Here is a 16,886-nt window from a genome sequence, read left to right as displayed (position 1 = left end):
TTTTTATTTTCAGATTTTGTGAGGGCAATTTTGGAATCAAGGATCAAAGACTAGTCCACATGCTTGGAGAAATTCAAGAGATAGCAAATAAATAAAGATGAAGAATTTAGGGGCTGTTCGGCGCAAATTTCAGAATTATTTGAGGGATGATGTAGCACCATTATTCAGATTTAATTGGGGAGAATTAATTAAATAAAAAATCAAAGGAGCATGGAAAGCATTGAGGGACACATCATCAAGTGAAGAAGGGGCATGGGAGGTGTGACATGATCAGACCTAATGGGATGACATGTGGTAGCTGATTGGGAGCCTAAGGAGGAGTCACATTTCCCACACATGTTCACATGTTCCTTACCACATTTTCCACCTCATTTTTATTCCCATTTTAGCTTATTTTTGTCCATTTTTCCAGCTCATTTCAGATCTGGACCTTCCTTGTTTTTATCACCACTCACATTTTTCACACATACATAAGCTGAATTTTCAGATGAGAGCCTCATAATTCAGATCCCACTCTCTCACTTCAGCCATATTCTCTCTCAATTTTCGTTCATATTCACTCTCCAATTTTCCAGATTCAGTTCTCTAATCTTCTTGTCCAGATCACACCATCTTCTCATCCTCTCACTATCCAGATCATTTCTTCTCCTTTCTCCTTCATTCAGGTTGAATTCTGCCTTCATTCTCCTCCAAATTTCTGTCCATTTTCTTCTTCTCCTCCAGATTTCGTCCACAAACATTTATCTCCAGATTTCATCTTCATCTTCATACATTCATGGAGTCTTCTCAAGGTCTGATTCAAGTGAAGAGGAAGAGCATGAGAGGCTGATCATTTAGAGCTCCAAGAAGATGACTTGACATTATGAGATTTCCAGATTTGTAATTGTTGTTCATTTTCTTGATTTCATGTTCTTGTTTTGATTGATTGAGAATTTTGAATTTTGAACCTGTTTTGGTTGAAGACTTTGTGATTCTAATTCAGATTTGATGAGAATATGAATGTTGAATTTAGATTTTCATGCTATTTTCAGTTCTAGAATTTATGATTTACCTTAATGTTCTAGGGTTATTTCATAAGTTCTTGCTGATTCTTATTCAAGTTCTTGTGTAGACTTGAGTTAGATCTATATTGGTCATATGAATTTGACTTAAGGTGTTTTTCTTCCACTAGTTTTAGTTTGAAAATTGTGTAGAACAAGGCTGAATAGTGTTAATTTTTAAGTTCACTTGACCTAGATTCATTCGTGTCCATTGAGTCTAATGGTGCACCACACTTAGAGGTTTCTAAGTGTCTCATTTCAGGTTAATCAAGAAGGTTTATGATGTTATAATTCTGAAAATCAATAATTAATGTTAGGAAATCTGACTTGGGCTCACCATAATCATCATTCATTTCATTCCAACTAAAACAGAATTTTACAAACATTTATTGTTGTATTATAGAGTTAGTTTAGTCACTTGAAAATTCAGATTAATTTGTGGCATTTGAACAATGATTTGTATGCTTTGCTCTCTAGGGAAATGACCTAGAATAATCACTTCTACATTCTAGTGAAATTTGATAACCCAAGACGACTGAAAGAGGGTTCATCAGGTATGATGAAAACCTAAGTCGCCTTAGGCTATCAAATTTAAATTAAAATGTAAAAGTGAATATCCTAGGTCATTTCCTTAAGGAGCAAAGCATAAAAATTATTGTTCAAGTGCCACAAGTTAAGCTGAATTTTTCAGTAACCAAACTAGATTTATAATACAACAATAAATGTTTGTAAATTTAATTTTAATTGGAATAAAACAAATGGTGATTATGGTGAGCTCAAGTAAGATTTCTTAAAATTAATCATTGATTTTTAGAATTATAACAACACAAACCTTCTTGATTAACCTAACATCCATTAGATTTAATGGACACTAATAAATCTAGATCAAGTGAATTTAGAATTAACACTATGTCTAGCCTTGTTTTACACAAGTTTTAGACCAAAACTACTAGAAGAAAAAACACATTAAGATAAATTCATATAATCAGTATGGATCTAACTCAAGTTTAAACATGAACTTGAACAAGAATAAGCAAGAACTTAGGAAATAACCCTAAAATATCAAGTTAAATCATAAATTCCAGATCTAGATATAGTATAAAAATCTAAATCTAACATTCATATTCTCATCAAATCTGAATTAGAATTACAGAGTCCTTGACCAAACTAGGTGCAGAATTTGAATTCTATAATGAATCAAGAAAGGAACATAAAATCAAGAAAGTGAATGAAGATTGCAAATCTGAAAATCTCATAATGTCAAGTCATCCTTCTTGAAACTCTATGTGATTAGCCTCTCATGTTCTTCTTCTTTAACTAAATCAAATCTTGAACTTGAGAGAACATCTTGGATTATGGAATTATGAAGCTCGAATAGACTAATTTCAAAGTTGGAAATAGAAGATGAAGAACAAAATAGGTGCTGGATGAGGGAGGAAAGAAGATGAAATGGAAGAATCAACGAGAAGACATGAAGAACAAATCTGGACAGGGGAAGAACATGGATGAACACATGAATATAGAGTTGAGAAGAGGAAGAAATCAAATCTGGTAATGAAGAAGCATGATGAACTCGAACTGGAATTGATGAAGGAAGCTGGAATTGCTGAAGAATTGATGCTGGAAAACGTGATTTGGAGCTGGAAAAGATGAAGAACCAGATCTAGACCTTCAATCTTGATGGAGAAAAGCATGAGGTTGAAGCTAGAAATGAAAGGAATTTATAGAAAATGTGAGAGGAATCAAATGATGAGAGAGAATGGAGAATAAGGAAGGAGGCTTGAATATGAAATTTTGGCTTATGTGTGTGAATAATGGAATCAAGGTGATAATTCCAAAGTTCAGTAGTGATGATTACAAAGTTCAAATCTAAAGAGGTTAATTTTCAGCTGGAAATGTGGATTAAAATGGACAAATTAATTCTAGAAAAATAGAGAAAATAGGTGCCACAATGATCTGATCAAGGAGCATGAACCATGTGAATGAAGCCTTGAAAATGTGACTCAATGCAAGCCTTGCTTCAACTGCCACCTCATCTCCCCTTTAGATTTAGATTAAGTCACGCATCCAATGCTCCCTTTTGCCCATGATGATGTGTCTCCCATGCTTCCAATACTCTTAGGTTCTAATTTAATTAATTCCAAAATAATTTCTATAATCAATCACACTCTTCAGCTCACATTATTCACAAAGTGGCACCATGTCAGCCTCTCTTCATTTCTAAAAATGTGATGCCAAATAGGCCTCAATTAATTTTGGCCTATTCAACCCTTATTTACTTCTTAAAGTGGCACTTGTTTTCTCAAATGAAATTGACTTGTCTTTTCCTCTTAACTCTAAATTTGCTTCTTCAAGAATCTGAAAACAAAATATACAAAACTAAATAAATTCTAGAAAAATAATTAAAAAGGAAGGAAAAGAGAATTAAAGCCCAAAAATTCTAATTAGCATTTGCAAGTGTCAAAACAACCATCAAATGGCATTATTAAGATTTATAAAGTCAATATGTAAAAGATAATTAAAAATCAGGAAATAAACCCCAATATGCACGATTTAATGCCAAAACCCAAATGTATAATATGTAAAATATGAGATAAATCAAGGTACAATTCAGCATAAGGGAGGCTATTTATCTCAAGTTGAAACCCTACATCTACTGGTCATAGGTTAAGAAACTAAATCAAGAGCTCTCTATTAAGAAATATGGCCTGTATGCTATTTTGGAAAAGATAGGGAAGGTTTCCTATCATCTTAATCTTCTTATATTAGCCAAAATATATAATGTGTTTCATTATTCTCAACTCAAATGGTGGTGCAAACCCACTAGGGAAGCACCTTACTATAAAGTCCTCATTTCGTCTAGACTTTAGCAATCCATTCACACACACTTCGATACAATATCAAAGTTATAGCCCCTTAATCATTTTCAAAATGCAGGATCCCAAATTCTTAGAAATTATGGTTAAGAAAAATTGCTAACAAAAATGTAGACTCAAATTAACTTTCAATTGAAACAATAAATAATTCTCCTAAAAAATAGGCCATATGCCTGGCTCACACCATATGTGCCGTGGCATGTAGTACAGAGCAACATGTCCTAGATCTATGTCATGTATTGTGGCTTGCACACCATGCACTGTAACACATGTATTAGATTCTATTGTCATGGTAGATTTCTGATACGAATTTCTGTCGCATGCCATTTTCACACCCATTGTTCAAGTGGAGTGATTCGAGCGCCCACACGAAGCTTATAACACATTCTATTTAATGAGATAAGTTTGCACAGGATCCAATAATCCAATCCTAAATTAGACACTCGGATGTAAAAAGCTACTTTTCTTTCAAAAACTAATACCCTAAGTGTTAAATTCTGATTCCTTGCCCTATTAGACTACTTTGGGCCTTGAACTAAGTCCAAAAGGACCACATAAACCTGAATGACACATCATATCACATATATCACATCATATACACATTTTGGACTCTTAATGCTATATTATACACTTGTAGTCTTATATAAGGCATCACATGCATTTATAGACATACAACTACACTTGTTCCACTTTCACACCTATGACTTATACATATGGGGCTAAGGCTCTCTCCATATAATCAAGAATTATAAATATACTTGACTCATGTAAATAGGGCTAAAAGCCTTACCATTTGATCGAGTTCACATAAACACACATATCATCATCATAATGCATATATAGTTTAATGGAACAAGGTAAACCATATAACATAAACTTACTTGGATAGCATCTAGGCCTACCCACATATTCACCACTGTGATACACTTAGCAAGATGCAACACATAGTAGACAAGCAAGTATCAAACAACACAATCATATATATATATATATACACATCCACATATATTTATGCATCCTAGTTGGCAACCCTTAATTTCTTAAATGTCATCATACATTCATTACATACAAAAGTAGTCATACCACTACCAATTGAGACTACTCTTTTCTTATGCCCTTTCTCAAACTTCTTGGACTTTCTTCACCTATATACGAAGGTAATGAAGTAAGACATACGTCTTAATAACTTGGTTAAACCTTAAATATCAAATAGTAAGTAAAATCATAAACAAGAGATAAAGTAGCATTATTTTCAATAAAAAAAAGTATAGATAGCATATAAATGAAATCATACTCAATCAATCTACTATGTTCATGCACTCTCAGTTTTTGCTATTAGAGCAAGCTCAACACTCAAATCAAGACATCTAGCCTTACATGAAACAGGGCCCACAAAACCTCTATCTCAGACTAGGTACCATCAATATAGGTGGTCTCCTAAGTCTCCACTAGCGGAGCATATTCAACGCTTGGACTTTTAAGACCTCATAGCCTTACACAGAGTAGGACCACAATCCCCTATCCTAGTCTAGGGTACACTCATAGATATTTCTCCCAAGTCTTTCCTAGCAAAACAAGCTCTATGCTCAAGACCTTTAAGACTTCCTAGCCTTACACAGAGTAGGGCCACAACCTACCCTAGTCTAAGGTACACTCGCAGATGCAAATGCACATGCTTCCTTGCATACATTGCAGGCATTACTCAAACAACCACATATGCAATTCTTTCATAATGTTGCTACTCTATCAGTTTATAAAGATGATGCATGCAATTATATAAAAACACTTATAAGTAATTTCACAAACTAATAGATAAAATAGTTATTCCAGTTACCTTTTACCCTTATTATCAAGGATTACCATTCTTACTAAACTTCTCAAGTTTGTTCAACTTTTATGAAAAATCCTCAAATGCTTAATCTACATAATGAACATTCCTTTCTTAGTTATTAACACTCAGCACAAGCACTAATTTGGCAAAGCCAAATTCCTCAACACATAAAACAACTCAACTAAGGCCTATTGAGCTCATACAATCCATTCTCTATAGTTATTTGCCCTTAGGCTACTTAAATAACCAAAACACCCTCCTATCTCAATTGTTTACCAATTTTCTCCATTTTTAACCTAATCAACTAGATTAATTTAAGCCTATATCCTTAAAGTTCAACCATTGAACTTCAAACAATAGTAAAACCTTAGTTTTACACCTAAGAGTCCTTTAAAAATCTCTCCCTTATATTTTAAATCCTTAAAACTCCTTGATTCAATTTTTCTATTAACCAAACTTAAAGAAATTAGGGTAGAAAGTAGTACAGGGCAGTATAAAACTTACCCTGCAAATCATTGGCCAAAGCAAACTCTCAATTCCTTGAAGATTGAAGCCCTTACATAGATGAGCTCCCTCCCTCTATTTTCATAAGATAATGCACTTTAGTTTTAAGTCAATTATATGCCAAGTAACACAACACATGCAGAACATGCTGCAGCACGTGGCACAATGAGTCAAATCTTACTAGTACTCGTACGTTAATTCCTAAATCACAATTCTACGATTTGATCCTATAATCACATCAACCAATCAGTACCATACATTAATCTCCTATCTGAAACATAATTAATTAACTAATTAATAATTTATCCTTGATTAGCAACTAGTTTTCTTATATGGAAATTCAGGATGTTACACTCACGAACCCACAGCCAATACCAAGAATGCTAAACAAAGGTCTAGTGATCCACTTAAACTATCAAACAAGGATCTAAAGTGCAAGAAGATGCCACAAGGTTGATCAAGCCTTGATAAGTCTGTTAGTTCTAAGAAAGAACCCTAAAGAGAACCTCTTTCAACTATGGAAAAACCCAAAATGATTAAAACTCATCAATATTCAATTTCTCAAATATGATTGCAGAATGAGTTTGTCTAAAGTATTTTAGGCGATACAATTCAATGTCTAACTTAATTACCTGGGACATAGAAACAAAAAAAAAACTAAAATCTAGCCTAGGAAATTACAAAGACTTAATTCAAATGAACTTGGGAAACTCAAAGGCCAAATCTGCCAAATTAAGTCTAATTTTTGCACAATTACAAATGACAAAATATTCAACATTTTGTACCCAAAATAACACTGCCAAAGCCCAAATGAGTCTTTCCATGTATGCTACTTGATCCAAGCCTTTTATTTGGAAGTCTCTAAGCCTCAAAATATGCATAGCAACTCAATCTTCAGCCTAAATCTCATTAGTGACGTTTCAGCTTTTATATTTGGGCTTGATTGTCCAATGGTCATTTGCTTTGTCAAAGTGTCTTGAGCAAATCCACACAAACCTTTTTTAATTGTTCTAGCTCTTGCTCTTGTTATTAGACCACTTGGAATCTAAAGGGGGCCTCTTGAGGCATCAAAAAATAGCTAGCTCTTTTGAAGTGTTGCAAACAACATGCTGTTTGATTTCATTTTTAGAAATGGCTTGCTGGATCACATCATTCCATCTCTTCTCAAAAGGATTCATCCTCAAATCTTCACCTGCATCAAAAGAAGATAAACTAGATACATTAAAAGCAGCAGTAACATTATACTCAGTAGGCAAGTCAATCTTGTAATCATTGGCATTGATTCTTTCAAGCACTTGAAATGGTCCATCCCCCCTTAGAGCTAACTTTGATTTTCTTTAAGCTAAAAATCTTTCTTTTCTCATATGCAACCATGCCCAATCTCCAAGTTCAAAAATAACACTCCTTCTTTTATTAGCCTTGGATGCATATTGCTCATTTTTCTTTTCAATTTTCTATTTGACATGCTCATGAAGTTGCCTAACTATCTCAGATTTCTTTTGTTTTTTTTTTTCCTTCTAAGTTTACTCTCTCATCAATAGGCAATGGTAATAAATCCAAAGGTGTTAGAGGATTAAAACCATATGCTATTTTAAAATGAGAATAATTAGTAGATGAATGCTCACTCCTATTATATGTAAATTCAATGAATGGCAAACAATCTTCCCAATTTTTCAAGTTCTTTTGAATCATAGTCCCAAGCAATTGAGATAAGTTTTGTTAACCACCATAGTTTATCCATTAGTTTGTGGATGACATGCAATAGAAGACAACAACTTTACACCAAACCTCACCCACAAAACTCTCCAAAAATGACTCAAATTTTTTGTATCCCTAACAAAACAAAATTCTTTTAGAAACACCATGAAGCCTCAATATTTCATTGAAGAACAAATCAGGAATATATGGGGCATCATCAATTTTATGGCAAAGAATGAAATGTGCATTTTTACAAAATCTATCAACAACCATAAATATTGAATCCATTTGATAAGTGAAATTTATTACATCATTTTATTCCTCTAATCCTTGAGCTTCAGCATCATGTTGGGGTTGTTTAGAGCATAATTATGGCCTTAGAGGCAATTAGACAATTTCTGCAATTTTTCTTTTTTGGGAAGAATTGTAATTTTTGAAAGTTTTGGGCCAATTCTGTAAATTTTGAAAATCATGAATTTGAAAAAAAAAAACCAAAATCTAATAATTTGATCTAAATTAGTTCTTCTCTAATCTCATTAGTTTAATTTGTGTTCATCCTTTTTAGTTTGTGAATAATTCACCATTTCATTTATTATTTAGTACCTTAATTTTACTTTCAAAGTGTACTAGGTTAGGTTTTCTTAATCCAAAAATTAAGATAAACTAATCACAACTCCTTTCCACTAATCATCTTCCATATTTCCACTTCAAATCATTTTTTCTATTTTTTCTCATAATTTTTTACCTTAGATAGATGAATTTAAATTAGTGCATTAATTTTATTCTGCACTTATGCTAATGGGACATTTGGCTATGTAGGGTAAGGGGATCTAAAATTGACTTGTTGACTATAAGAGGATGATATCTCAACCCTTTATCAAGATCATGGTTTATTTGATGGTGGATGAACAAAGTGAAATTCAAGATCATGAGGGCCAAAGAAGACAGAATTTTATTTAATTCATGCATTTTCTTTTTAGGTTAGATTTGTAGCACTTAATCCAATGGTGTAAGCTTCTATCTTGTTCTCCTCTCATCCATCTTGACCCTCAATTTCTTTCCAAGAAAATCTATAAATAGAAGGCCAGGGGGAGCCTCAAAGAGAGCCACCATCTCCCAAAATACCACTCTTATTCTTCTCTTTTCTTCCATTGTCCAGATCTGGACAAATCCTACTTTCTTCATCTTTTGTTCATTTTCTTTTCATTTTCCCAAATCTGGATTTCACTGTTCACGCATTGTTAACTATTTTCCAGATTTTGGAGTTTTATTTTCACTCACCTTCACCCATTTTAATTCATTCACACTAATATCTAATCTCTCATGACTGAAATGATCAATTTAGTTTATAAGATTTTAGAGGTAATTTCCATGGAGAGCTAAGTTTTTTAAGCCTTTTCGGGTGTGGTAAAGCTCTTGAGGCCATTGGATTATTTGGACTATTTTTACTTTTCTCTTTAATTGAGTTTATTTAGTAGCTTTTTTCTATTTAAATCTTGTAATGTTTCCAAATTTGGGATTCTAAATTTATGTAACATTTTCAATTAATGAAGTTTAATTATTCCTTGAGTTATTGCATTGTCCATTGATGTTATTTTATTGCTCTTTTGATTCCCTTGAGCATTTAAATTTCATCCTCTTAATTCACACAAGTGAGGCATTATTATGCATTTTGTGTGAATTCAAGAGTGATGTATGTTCTCAATTGGACTAGATTTAGTCATGGTTGAGCAAGGGTCTAACTTAAGGAAGTAATTAGACTTATTAGGTGAAACTTAAGAACACTTGATTTTCTGGGATTCAAGTGAATTTTAAGTGTGAGTTTGGGGATTCCTTAGTAAATTTCAAACCTAATTGAAAAGTGAAGGCTAGTCTTTATTTTAGTGCCAATGATAGAGCATCCACACCTTTAAGGTGCTGTCATCATTACTTGCATTTTCACATCTTATTTCTTGTTATTTTCAATTTTAGTCTATTTATTTCCTTTAAAATTCTAGCCTTTTAAATTCAATTCTTTATTTTTAGTCAATTCAACCTCACAATATGCTTGTTTCTTTTAAGTGAAGTCTTTTTCTTATACCTTAGGACTTTAAGACCTCCTCGAGAGACCAACCTATGTTGGCTATACTTCATTAATAGTTTAACTTGGAATTAAATTTGAGGCCAAGGTGACTAGGCTAAGCCATCATTCCTCTTTTTGATCTAGGCAAACCCAAAACAAAATCCATGAATATACCAACCCAAGGTTCACTTGGAATTGGTAATGGAGTATACAATCCACGTAGCAAGAATCTAGATTTAGCCTTTTTGCATGTTATGCATTTAGCATAGATTCTTTCCACATCACGTTTCATTTTAGGCCAAAAGAAATGTTAGTGCAAAATATCCAAAGTGTTTTCCACACCAAAACGTCCTATTAGTCCTCTCCCATGTGCTTCTCTTACAAGTAATTCATGCAAAGAACATTGAGGAAGCACACAATCTATTTTCTTTGAAAGAGTATCCATCAACTCTATAAAACTTTTCAAATTCTTTAGTTTCACAAGTGATAAGTCACATTTATTATACACTCTTTCTTATTATTATTGATTAAAAATCATGTTATATTTGCCCAAATTATACACTTATTGTATTGATTGTGAAAAAATCATCTAAGTGTAAGATTATATGCATTATGGGCATTTTGATCATAAAAATAGAATTTTGAGAAAATGTTTGAGAACATTTTTCAAGAATAATTTTTAGTCCAAAGAAACAATGGTCTAATTAGATTTCTTAAACTCATTTTAGATTGAGAGTAATTAATTTCACAAGTTAATAATTTTAAAAAGTCAAAGTTTTGGGTTGACTTGTTTTTCTTGCACTTGGGTTAAGCCATTTTTGTGCATGTATAGGGTTACAATTTTTAGGCTACTTGGCACACCCCAAAGCTTTTTTTATAATTTTATAATTAGTTCTTATTATTTAATTACATTATGCCATATATTTAGAAATTAATTTTAATGGAAAATACAAATTATTATCTATATGCTTTGAATTTTGATTTTGTGCGTCACATTTGTTTGTATAGGGTTACACACCTTGGATTTGTTTTAGATTAGTGGATGTACATAAAAGAGGTGGAGAGTGGGGAGGAAAAGGAGGTTGTAGGATAATCTTAGAGGATAGGGCCTGGGCTCTTGAAAACTAGGTATGTTTGAGAGTTCTCCTCAGTGAGTTTGCTACTGTTGAGAGTAGGAGGTAGCTATCTCAGTGTGTGAACTGATTAGTGATTGCATTCTCTACACTCTCGCTTGGTAATAGAGGCTGCTCTACAATTTCTCTTCATTTTACTGTTTCATTCTGCTGGTTCTTCTTCTTGTTTTTTTTTTTTTTTTGGGTAATCAAAGCAGACTCAACCTAAATGTCAAGTGAATTATTACATTCCAAGGCAATAAGAGAAGCTACAAACGTCGGAGGCGAAACAAATCTATGAAGCCTAGGTTAGTGACTTCATTCTTCTGGTTCTATTATAAGGAAAAAAAAACCAGTTTTGTTCATATCATAACCATGCTTTATTTCGTAAAAGTTTATTACAACTGCACAATCACTTTAGTATACTAACAGGAATCAAACTGCATAACCCACTCTTTATGACAACTGCTTAACCACTTTAATATACAAATTGAAGTGGAAAACTTATTTGTTGAAAAGTATCAAACTGCAAGTGTTTATTTCAACTATTTACCAGACTCTACTAATAGATAACCCACCATCGTCTACCGACACGTATGCATTCCTGTAATTATGGTCATCATGATTCATCATACTTAAATGTTCTTGATACAGGACAACAAGTTCTCACAATTGGAGGTAATGGTGGGAGTCTTGTAAGAAGATTTCAATAATCCAGCGTCAAGTTCTCACAATTGGACGTGATGGTGGGAGTCTTCCAATAATCTGGCTTCAACAAGTTCTCACAGTTGGAGATGAAAGTGGGAGTCTTCCAGTAATCTGGCCCCAACATTGGAGGTGATAGAAGAGTTTTCCAGTAATCCAGATCCAACAAGTTCTCACAATTGGAGTGATGGAGGGAGCTCCGCCGTACTCTGGCTTCAACAAGTTCTCACAATTGGTGGCGATGGTGGGAGTCTTCCAATACTCTGGCTCATCATATCCAAGCTCATACTCCATGAAGAATTTGTGCTCTGGCTTTCTAACCCACTTTCTGATCCAAAGCCTTCCTGATCTTCATCTTCTGATTCATCAGAGTTTGATGAGCTATAAGATGACTCTGACCTTGTTGGGGAATAGTCTCTTGGTATGATGCAGGTGTTGCCTTCCAATATACGACTTAAAGCATTCACCACCTATTACAACATCATAAGGACAAATAATTAAAATCAATATTTGGTCTTGTTATATATAAATTGCGATATTAAGAACTAGGAAACATGTTAAGGTCAATGGATGCTGACTCACCGCAAACATATTGAGTCTTTTCTGAGGATCCCTAGTCAGACATTTTTCTGCTATTCGAACCATCCAAAATAGTTGATGGAAATCATGGGAATTGACTATCCTTTCATCAATTAGATCATGATATTTCCTGTCTTTTAGTAGTGGTCTCGCCTGCAAGAAAAATGATTGAGTTGCAGGGGGAAAAGGGAACTCGAGATAAAATGAGAAATTGTAAGCTGAAATCCTGGTCTTTCTATTCTTGTTTCACTGCTCCGAGTGAACCAGCTAATTACCCTGTTTGGCATGCCATGTAAGATGCATAAATCTGAATTTCAATAAGCAACGATCCTTTAAGATTATACTAAAATCTTGCCTTTACGTAGAAAACCAATAAAATCATAAGGTACATGAATTAGATTTCATGATAATTAGATTGTTACCCATCCTACAAGACTTTTCCCTTTAAGCCTTTTGTCTGTTGTCCTCATTCCTGTGATGAGTTCTAGCAGAACCACCCCAAAAGAATAAACATCTACCTTGGCTGACACTTTCCCATATTCTGCATATTCAGGTGCCAAATACCCCAAAGTTCCGATCACCTCTGTTGACTGTATGGAATCTCCATGTTGATTTCTTGCCAGACCAAAGTCTCCCAGCTAAACATTTCATTAGAGAGAAAAAAAAACAAGTATTTTGTGATCAAATGCCTGAGTTATTTAGTTATTTCATTCTCTTCTATAATTAAATATAATGTTTAGTGAATGCTGATAGGTTGGGTTATTTTTATTATTATTATGTAAATGAGCTTATACAGTTCTCAAACTCCACAATGTGATTTTGTTATTTCATTGTCTTTAGTAATAAATGTCTAATGCAATGGTGATGATAATGTATTATATCTCATTCATGTCTTTATTGTGCAACAAATATAACCCTATTGGTTTGGATTAACATTACTAAACATTCCTGGAAGCATCATCGTTGATTTGAATTGGTATATCTTGGTTGATCATTTAGCACCGTGTATTATCAACATACAATGCGTTCTTACTAGATTATTTTAGTGGGTGAGTGAATCTCGGTTAATAAATTCAAAAGTTAAATGTATGCTTGATTACCAGGGCTTGACGATCATGTGTTATAAGAATATTGTTTGGTCTCACATCTCTGTGTATAATGTTATTCTCATGCAAGTATTGCAAGCCCTTTGAAACTCCAATGGCAACTTTGATCCTCTCTTCCCAAGTAAGAGGAATTCGGGAGTGTTCTGCAAGAAATTAGCAGAATATTTCTTCAATAAGACACACCAAGAAAATGTACATATTTCTGTAATGTTGGATTAAACTTACGTGATAAATGTTGATCCAGTGAACCGTTGCAGATGTATTCATAAACAAGAAGCCTATGCTTTCCTTCTGAGCAGAACCCCAGAAGCGTGACCACATTCTCATTCCTTGCTCTGCCAAGTAATTTGACTTCAGATTTGAATTCTTTCTCTCCTTGGACACTTGCATTTTTAAGTTTCTTAACGGCAACGGTTATTCCGTTGAGCTCTGCTTTGTAGACAGATCCAAATCCACCCTCTGATAGAAAGTTCTTTTGGGAGAATCCCTGTGTAGCTTTCCAGAGTTCTGTGTAACTCAAGTCTTTTATCCATCCAACTTTCGGTCGTTTGTTTTTACACACAGAGCAAAGTGGGTTTGTAAATTCTGTCTCTATCCGAGACTCTTCACTGTTATCACGCCTTCGCTGCTCATGGTGGTCAGAGATGGAAATTGTCTTTGCTGTTTCCTGTTCTATACCTTGATCTTTGTCTTTAATTTCCTGAAGAATGCTTGAACTTGATGTTCCAGTTGATATGAACTGTTCACTTGGTGATGTTCTATGCCCTGCTTGATGTAAAAACAGTTATTTTCAATATAAGATTAAAACTATTGATTGTCATCAAGTAGCAGCATGGCTTGTAAATTCAGATAAAGCGTATTGTGAGATTTGTATTAGGTGTCCTTAAATAAGCTGTTGCTGTTGTACAAAGCCGAAGCAGCCTGAGTTGTAATTCAAAGAGAAACTATTTCAAAACAGTAAATTTTACAGCAGGGTAATACTCACTCTTGGGCGAAATTTCTTCATCCGGGTTTCCAGGAATGATTTTCATAGCTTGACTTGAGGAATGCGATTTGGAGTAGTCTGTTACATCCGGATCCCACAACTTATCAATGGTGTTGTCACTTCTTATTCTAAGCATACCACAAGGCAACCGATCCAATTTCTTCCTATCCTTGTTCACATCCCTGCATCATTTTGCACCAAGCTAAGTCTCCGTAAAACATAATCTTAAATTAGGTCACCATATGGACGTAGTAGTTTTCCATCTGACAATTTTGTTGGATCATGATCATGGCTTTAAATACACTGCAACACCTTTTACTTATGCTCTCTTCAGTTTGATTTCTTAGATTAAACAAGATGAAAGCAAATATACAAGTTATAAGATAGAGACCACTTTATATATAAAATATATAAAAAAATTATGCAAGTTGTATCTTATTGACTTGCTAGAATTAGGGCATACCTCATGTCTCACAGTGTTTGTAAATATACTTATAGAATAACTACTACAAAGACTCAAGTCTATAGTGAGATTGAACCCATGCATTGAATCAATTTTTGTTGGCTTGCATGCATGCAATATTGATAATCATTACTCAGTCTTATTTTTTTTGTAAGGACATGATAATCATTTCTGATCCATATTCCCTCTCCCTTTCAACACCTAACATTAATTCTACGTGCCAATTAATATATATCAAGCGTTAATAATTTCTACTATGGTTGGAATATGACAATATAATTAATGTTTTCTTAATTATTTTTTCTACTCGCTTGCCTCTATATGCAAGTTTCAAAAGATAGAAACTAGTTTATCAAAATTCTTAAAAACAAACAAAGAACAAAATCCCATAAATATATTTTTACTTTTCATTCATGCAAAGACTTGTCTAGCGAATAAGTAGAAGTTTTTTTCCTAGGGTCTATAAGCAACATGTAGAGTGAGCGAGGCAATAGTTTATAGGGAGTTACGAACAAACCTATCCACGATCAACCATGTTGCCTCTAAACTTATGACAGCACCAGTAGCAACTTCTATGAAAGGGCTTGCAACCACATCAATGTGGAATTTCATCTGATAAATATTATAGCCAAGAAGAATTAATTTTTATTTAAGTATAATAAAGAAAAGAGCTAAAATTATACTTACAGGCTTGGCCCCAAATTGGAATCCCATTTGGATTATTGTAAAACTCTTTTGCAAGAAAAATAACCATAAATTGTTTCGTTTCTTTGTTAGAAACAATTAATGTACTTAAAAAAGACCATGCATTTTTAGGTGCTTCGAAAACTGTATCATAATCACTTCAGTATACCATGTAATTTTTATCCTTAAAAGGTTGTGCCAATAACATTTCAATGCCTGGAAAAGGTTGAAATACGAAACAAAGTGAACTAGTATTAAAGTGATGCAACAAATCAATGGATTATCATATTATTAGCGATGTAAATGTGCTTCAGTCTTCTACTGGTACTCTAATTTCTTTCTGAAATAAAACTATATACTTAATGCTGACCTTTGCTATTTCACAGTAGTCAGAGAGTTTCTCAATTTCCGAACTATTGTTATAGTCTTCCCTTTTTTTGGATAATTCCTCTTGAACAATTTTTTGGTTTGTTGCAATAAACGGACTGTCATGTACCCTGATCTTGTATCCCACTGAAGAGCAGAAGGCAAACCAGGAAGATTCAGAACATAGAAAATAAGCGATGTCAAAAAGTGAGTAATATTCAAAATTTATGCTAACTGATTTGTAGCGTAACTCTTGTTATTCACTTCTTGAATTCTCTCTTTTAATCAGATTAAAGTGAGTGTGATCAAAAAACTCACTGGAGTTGTCTCCAAGTCTTCAAGATCAGTTTGGATCCTAATTAATCGGATCTACTCATCAATATCAAACTATAATAAAATTTATAACTCAAATAAACCCATATACGGGATTCTTTTAAAGCAAGAAAACTCACAGGGACTGCTGAACTGTTCAAGAACCGCAATGAGTGTCAGCTCACCTCCAGCCTGAGGACACGTCCTTTTGAGGGCCTTCATTATGACTTTTGCTGAAACATCTTTTGATGCATCCATTATCACCACTACCCTCTGAGGTTCTCCTGCCATGTTCTCTCTGGTTTGAATTTATCAGGAGATTTTATGTGTTACCCTATGCTTTCCTGTAAGTTTAATTTCCTTCAGTTTCTGATATATTTATTGATTGACCTTGCCGTAATACAAAAGCAGAAAAGGGAATAATGAATTTATGTGCATGGAGGGACAAGAATATTCGTATATGCTCGATGATATATAAACTTGAGACTCGGACATTCTTTAATTGAATTCTTTGACTATTATATTGGTTTCCTATGTAACTTTCACAGTGAAGACTTTCTTGT

At 33.7% G+C, this 16,886-nt stretch overlaps 1 protein-coding gene across 1 annotated transcript; it reads right to left on the bottom strand.

Moving 5' to 3' along the window:
- Positions 1 to 12,043: 12,043 nt before the first annotated feature.
- Positions 12,044 to 16,614, bottom strand: LOC129314042 (probable serine/threonine-protein kinase PBL7). Its single transcript, XM_054957422.1, has 9 exons — positions 16,464 to 16,614; positions 16,016 to 16,158; positions 15,479 to 15,573; positions 14,499 to 14,680; positions 13,739 to 14,278; positions 13,508 to 13,656; positions 12,830 to 13,045; positions 12,411 to 12,560; positions 12,044 to 12,298 (listed from the first exon to the last, which is right to left on the bottom strand). Exons 1-9 carry the CDS (start codon positions 16,612 to 16,614, stop codon positions 12,044 to 12,046), a joined length of 1,881 nt encoding a protein of 626 aa, XP_054813397.1.
- Between the last annotated feature and the right edge of the window lie 272 nt (positions 16,615 to 16,886).

Source organism: Prosopis cineraria, unplaced genomic scaffold (assembly GCF_029017545.1).
Source record: "Prosopis cineraria cultivar Desert tree isolate PC_DT_omini unplaced genomic scaffold, ASM2901754v1 PC6, whole genome shotgun sequence".
Lineage (NCBI taxonomy): Eukaryota > Viridiplantae > Streptophyta > Magnoliopsida > Fabales > Fabaceae > Prosopis > Prosopis cineraria.
This window is presented reverse-complemented; position numbering and strand designations above follow the sequence as displayed.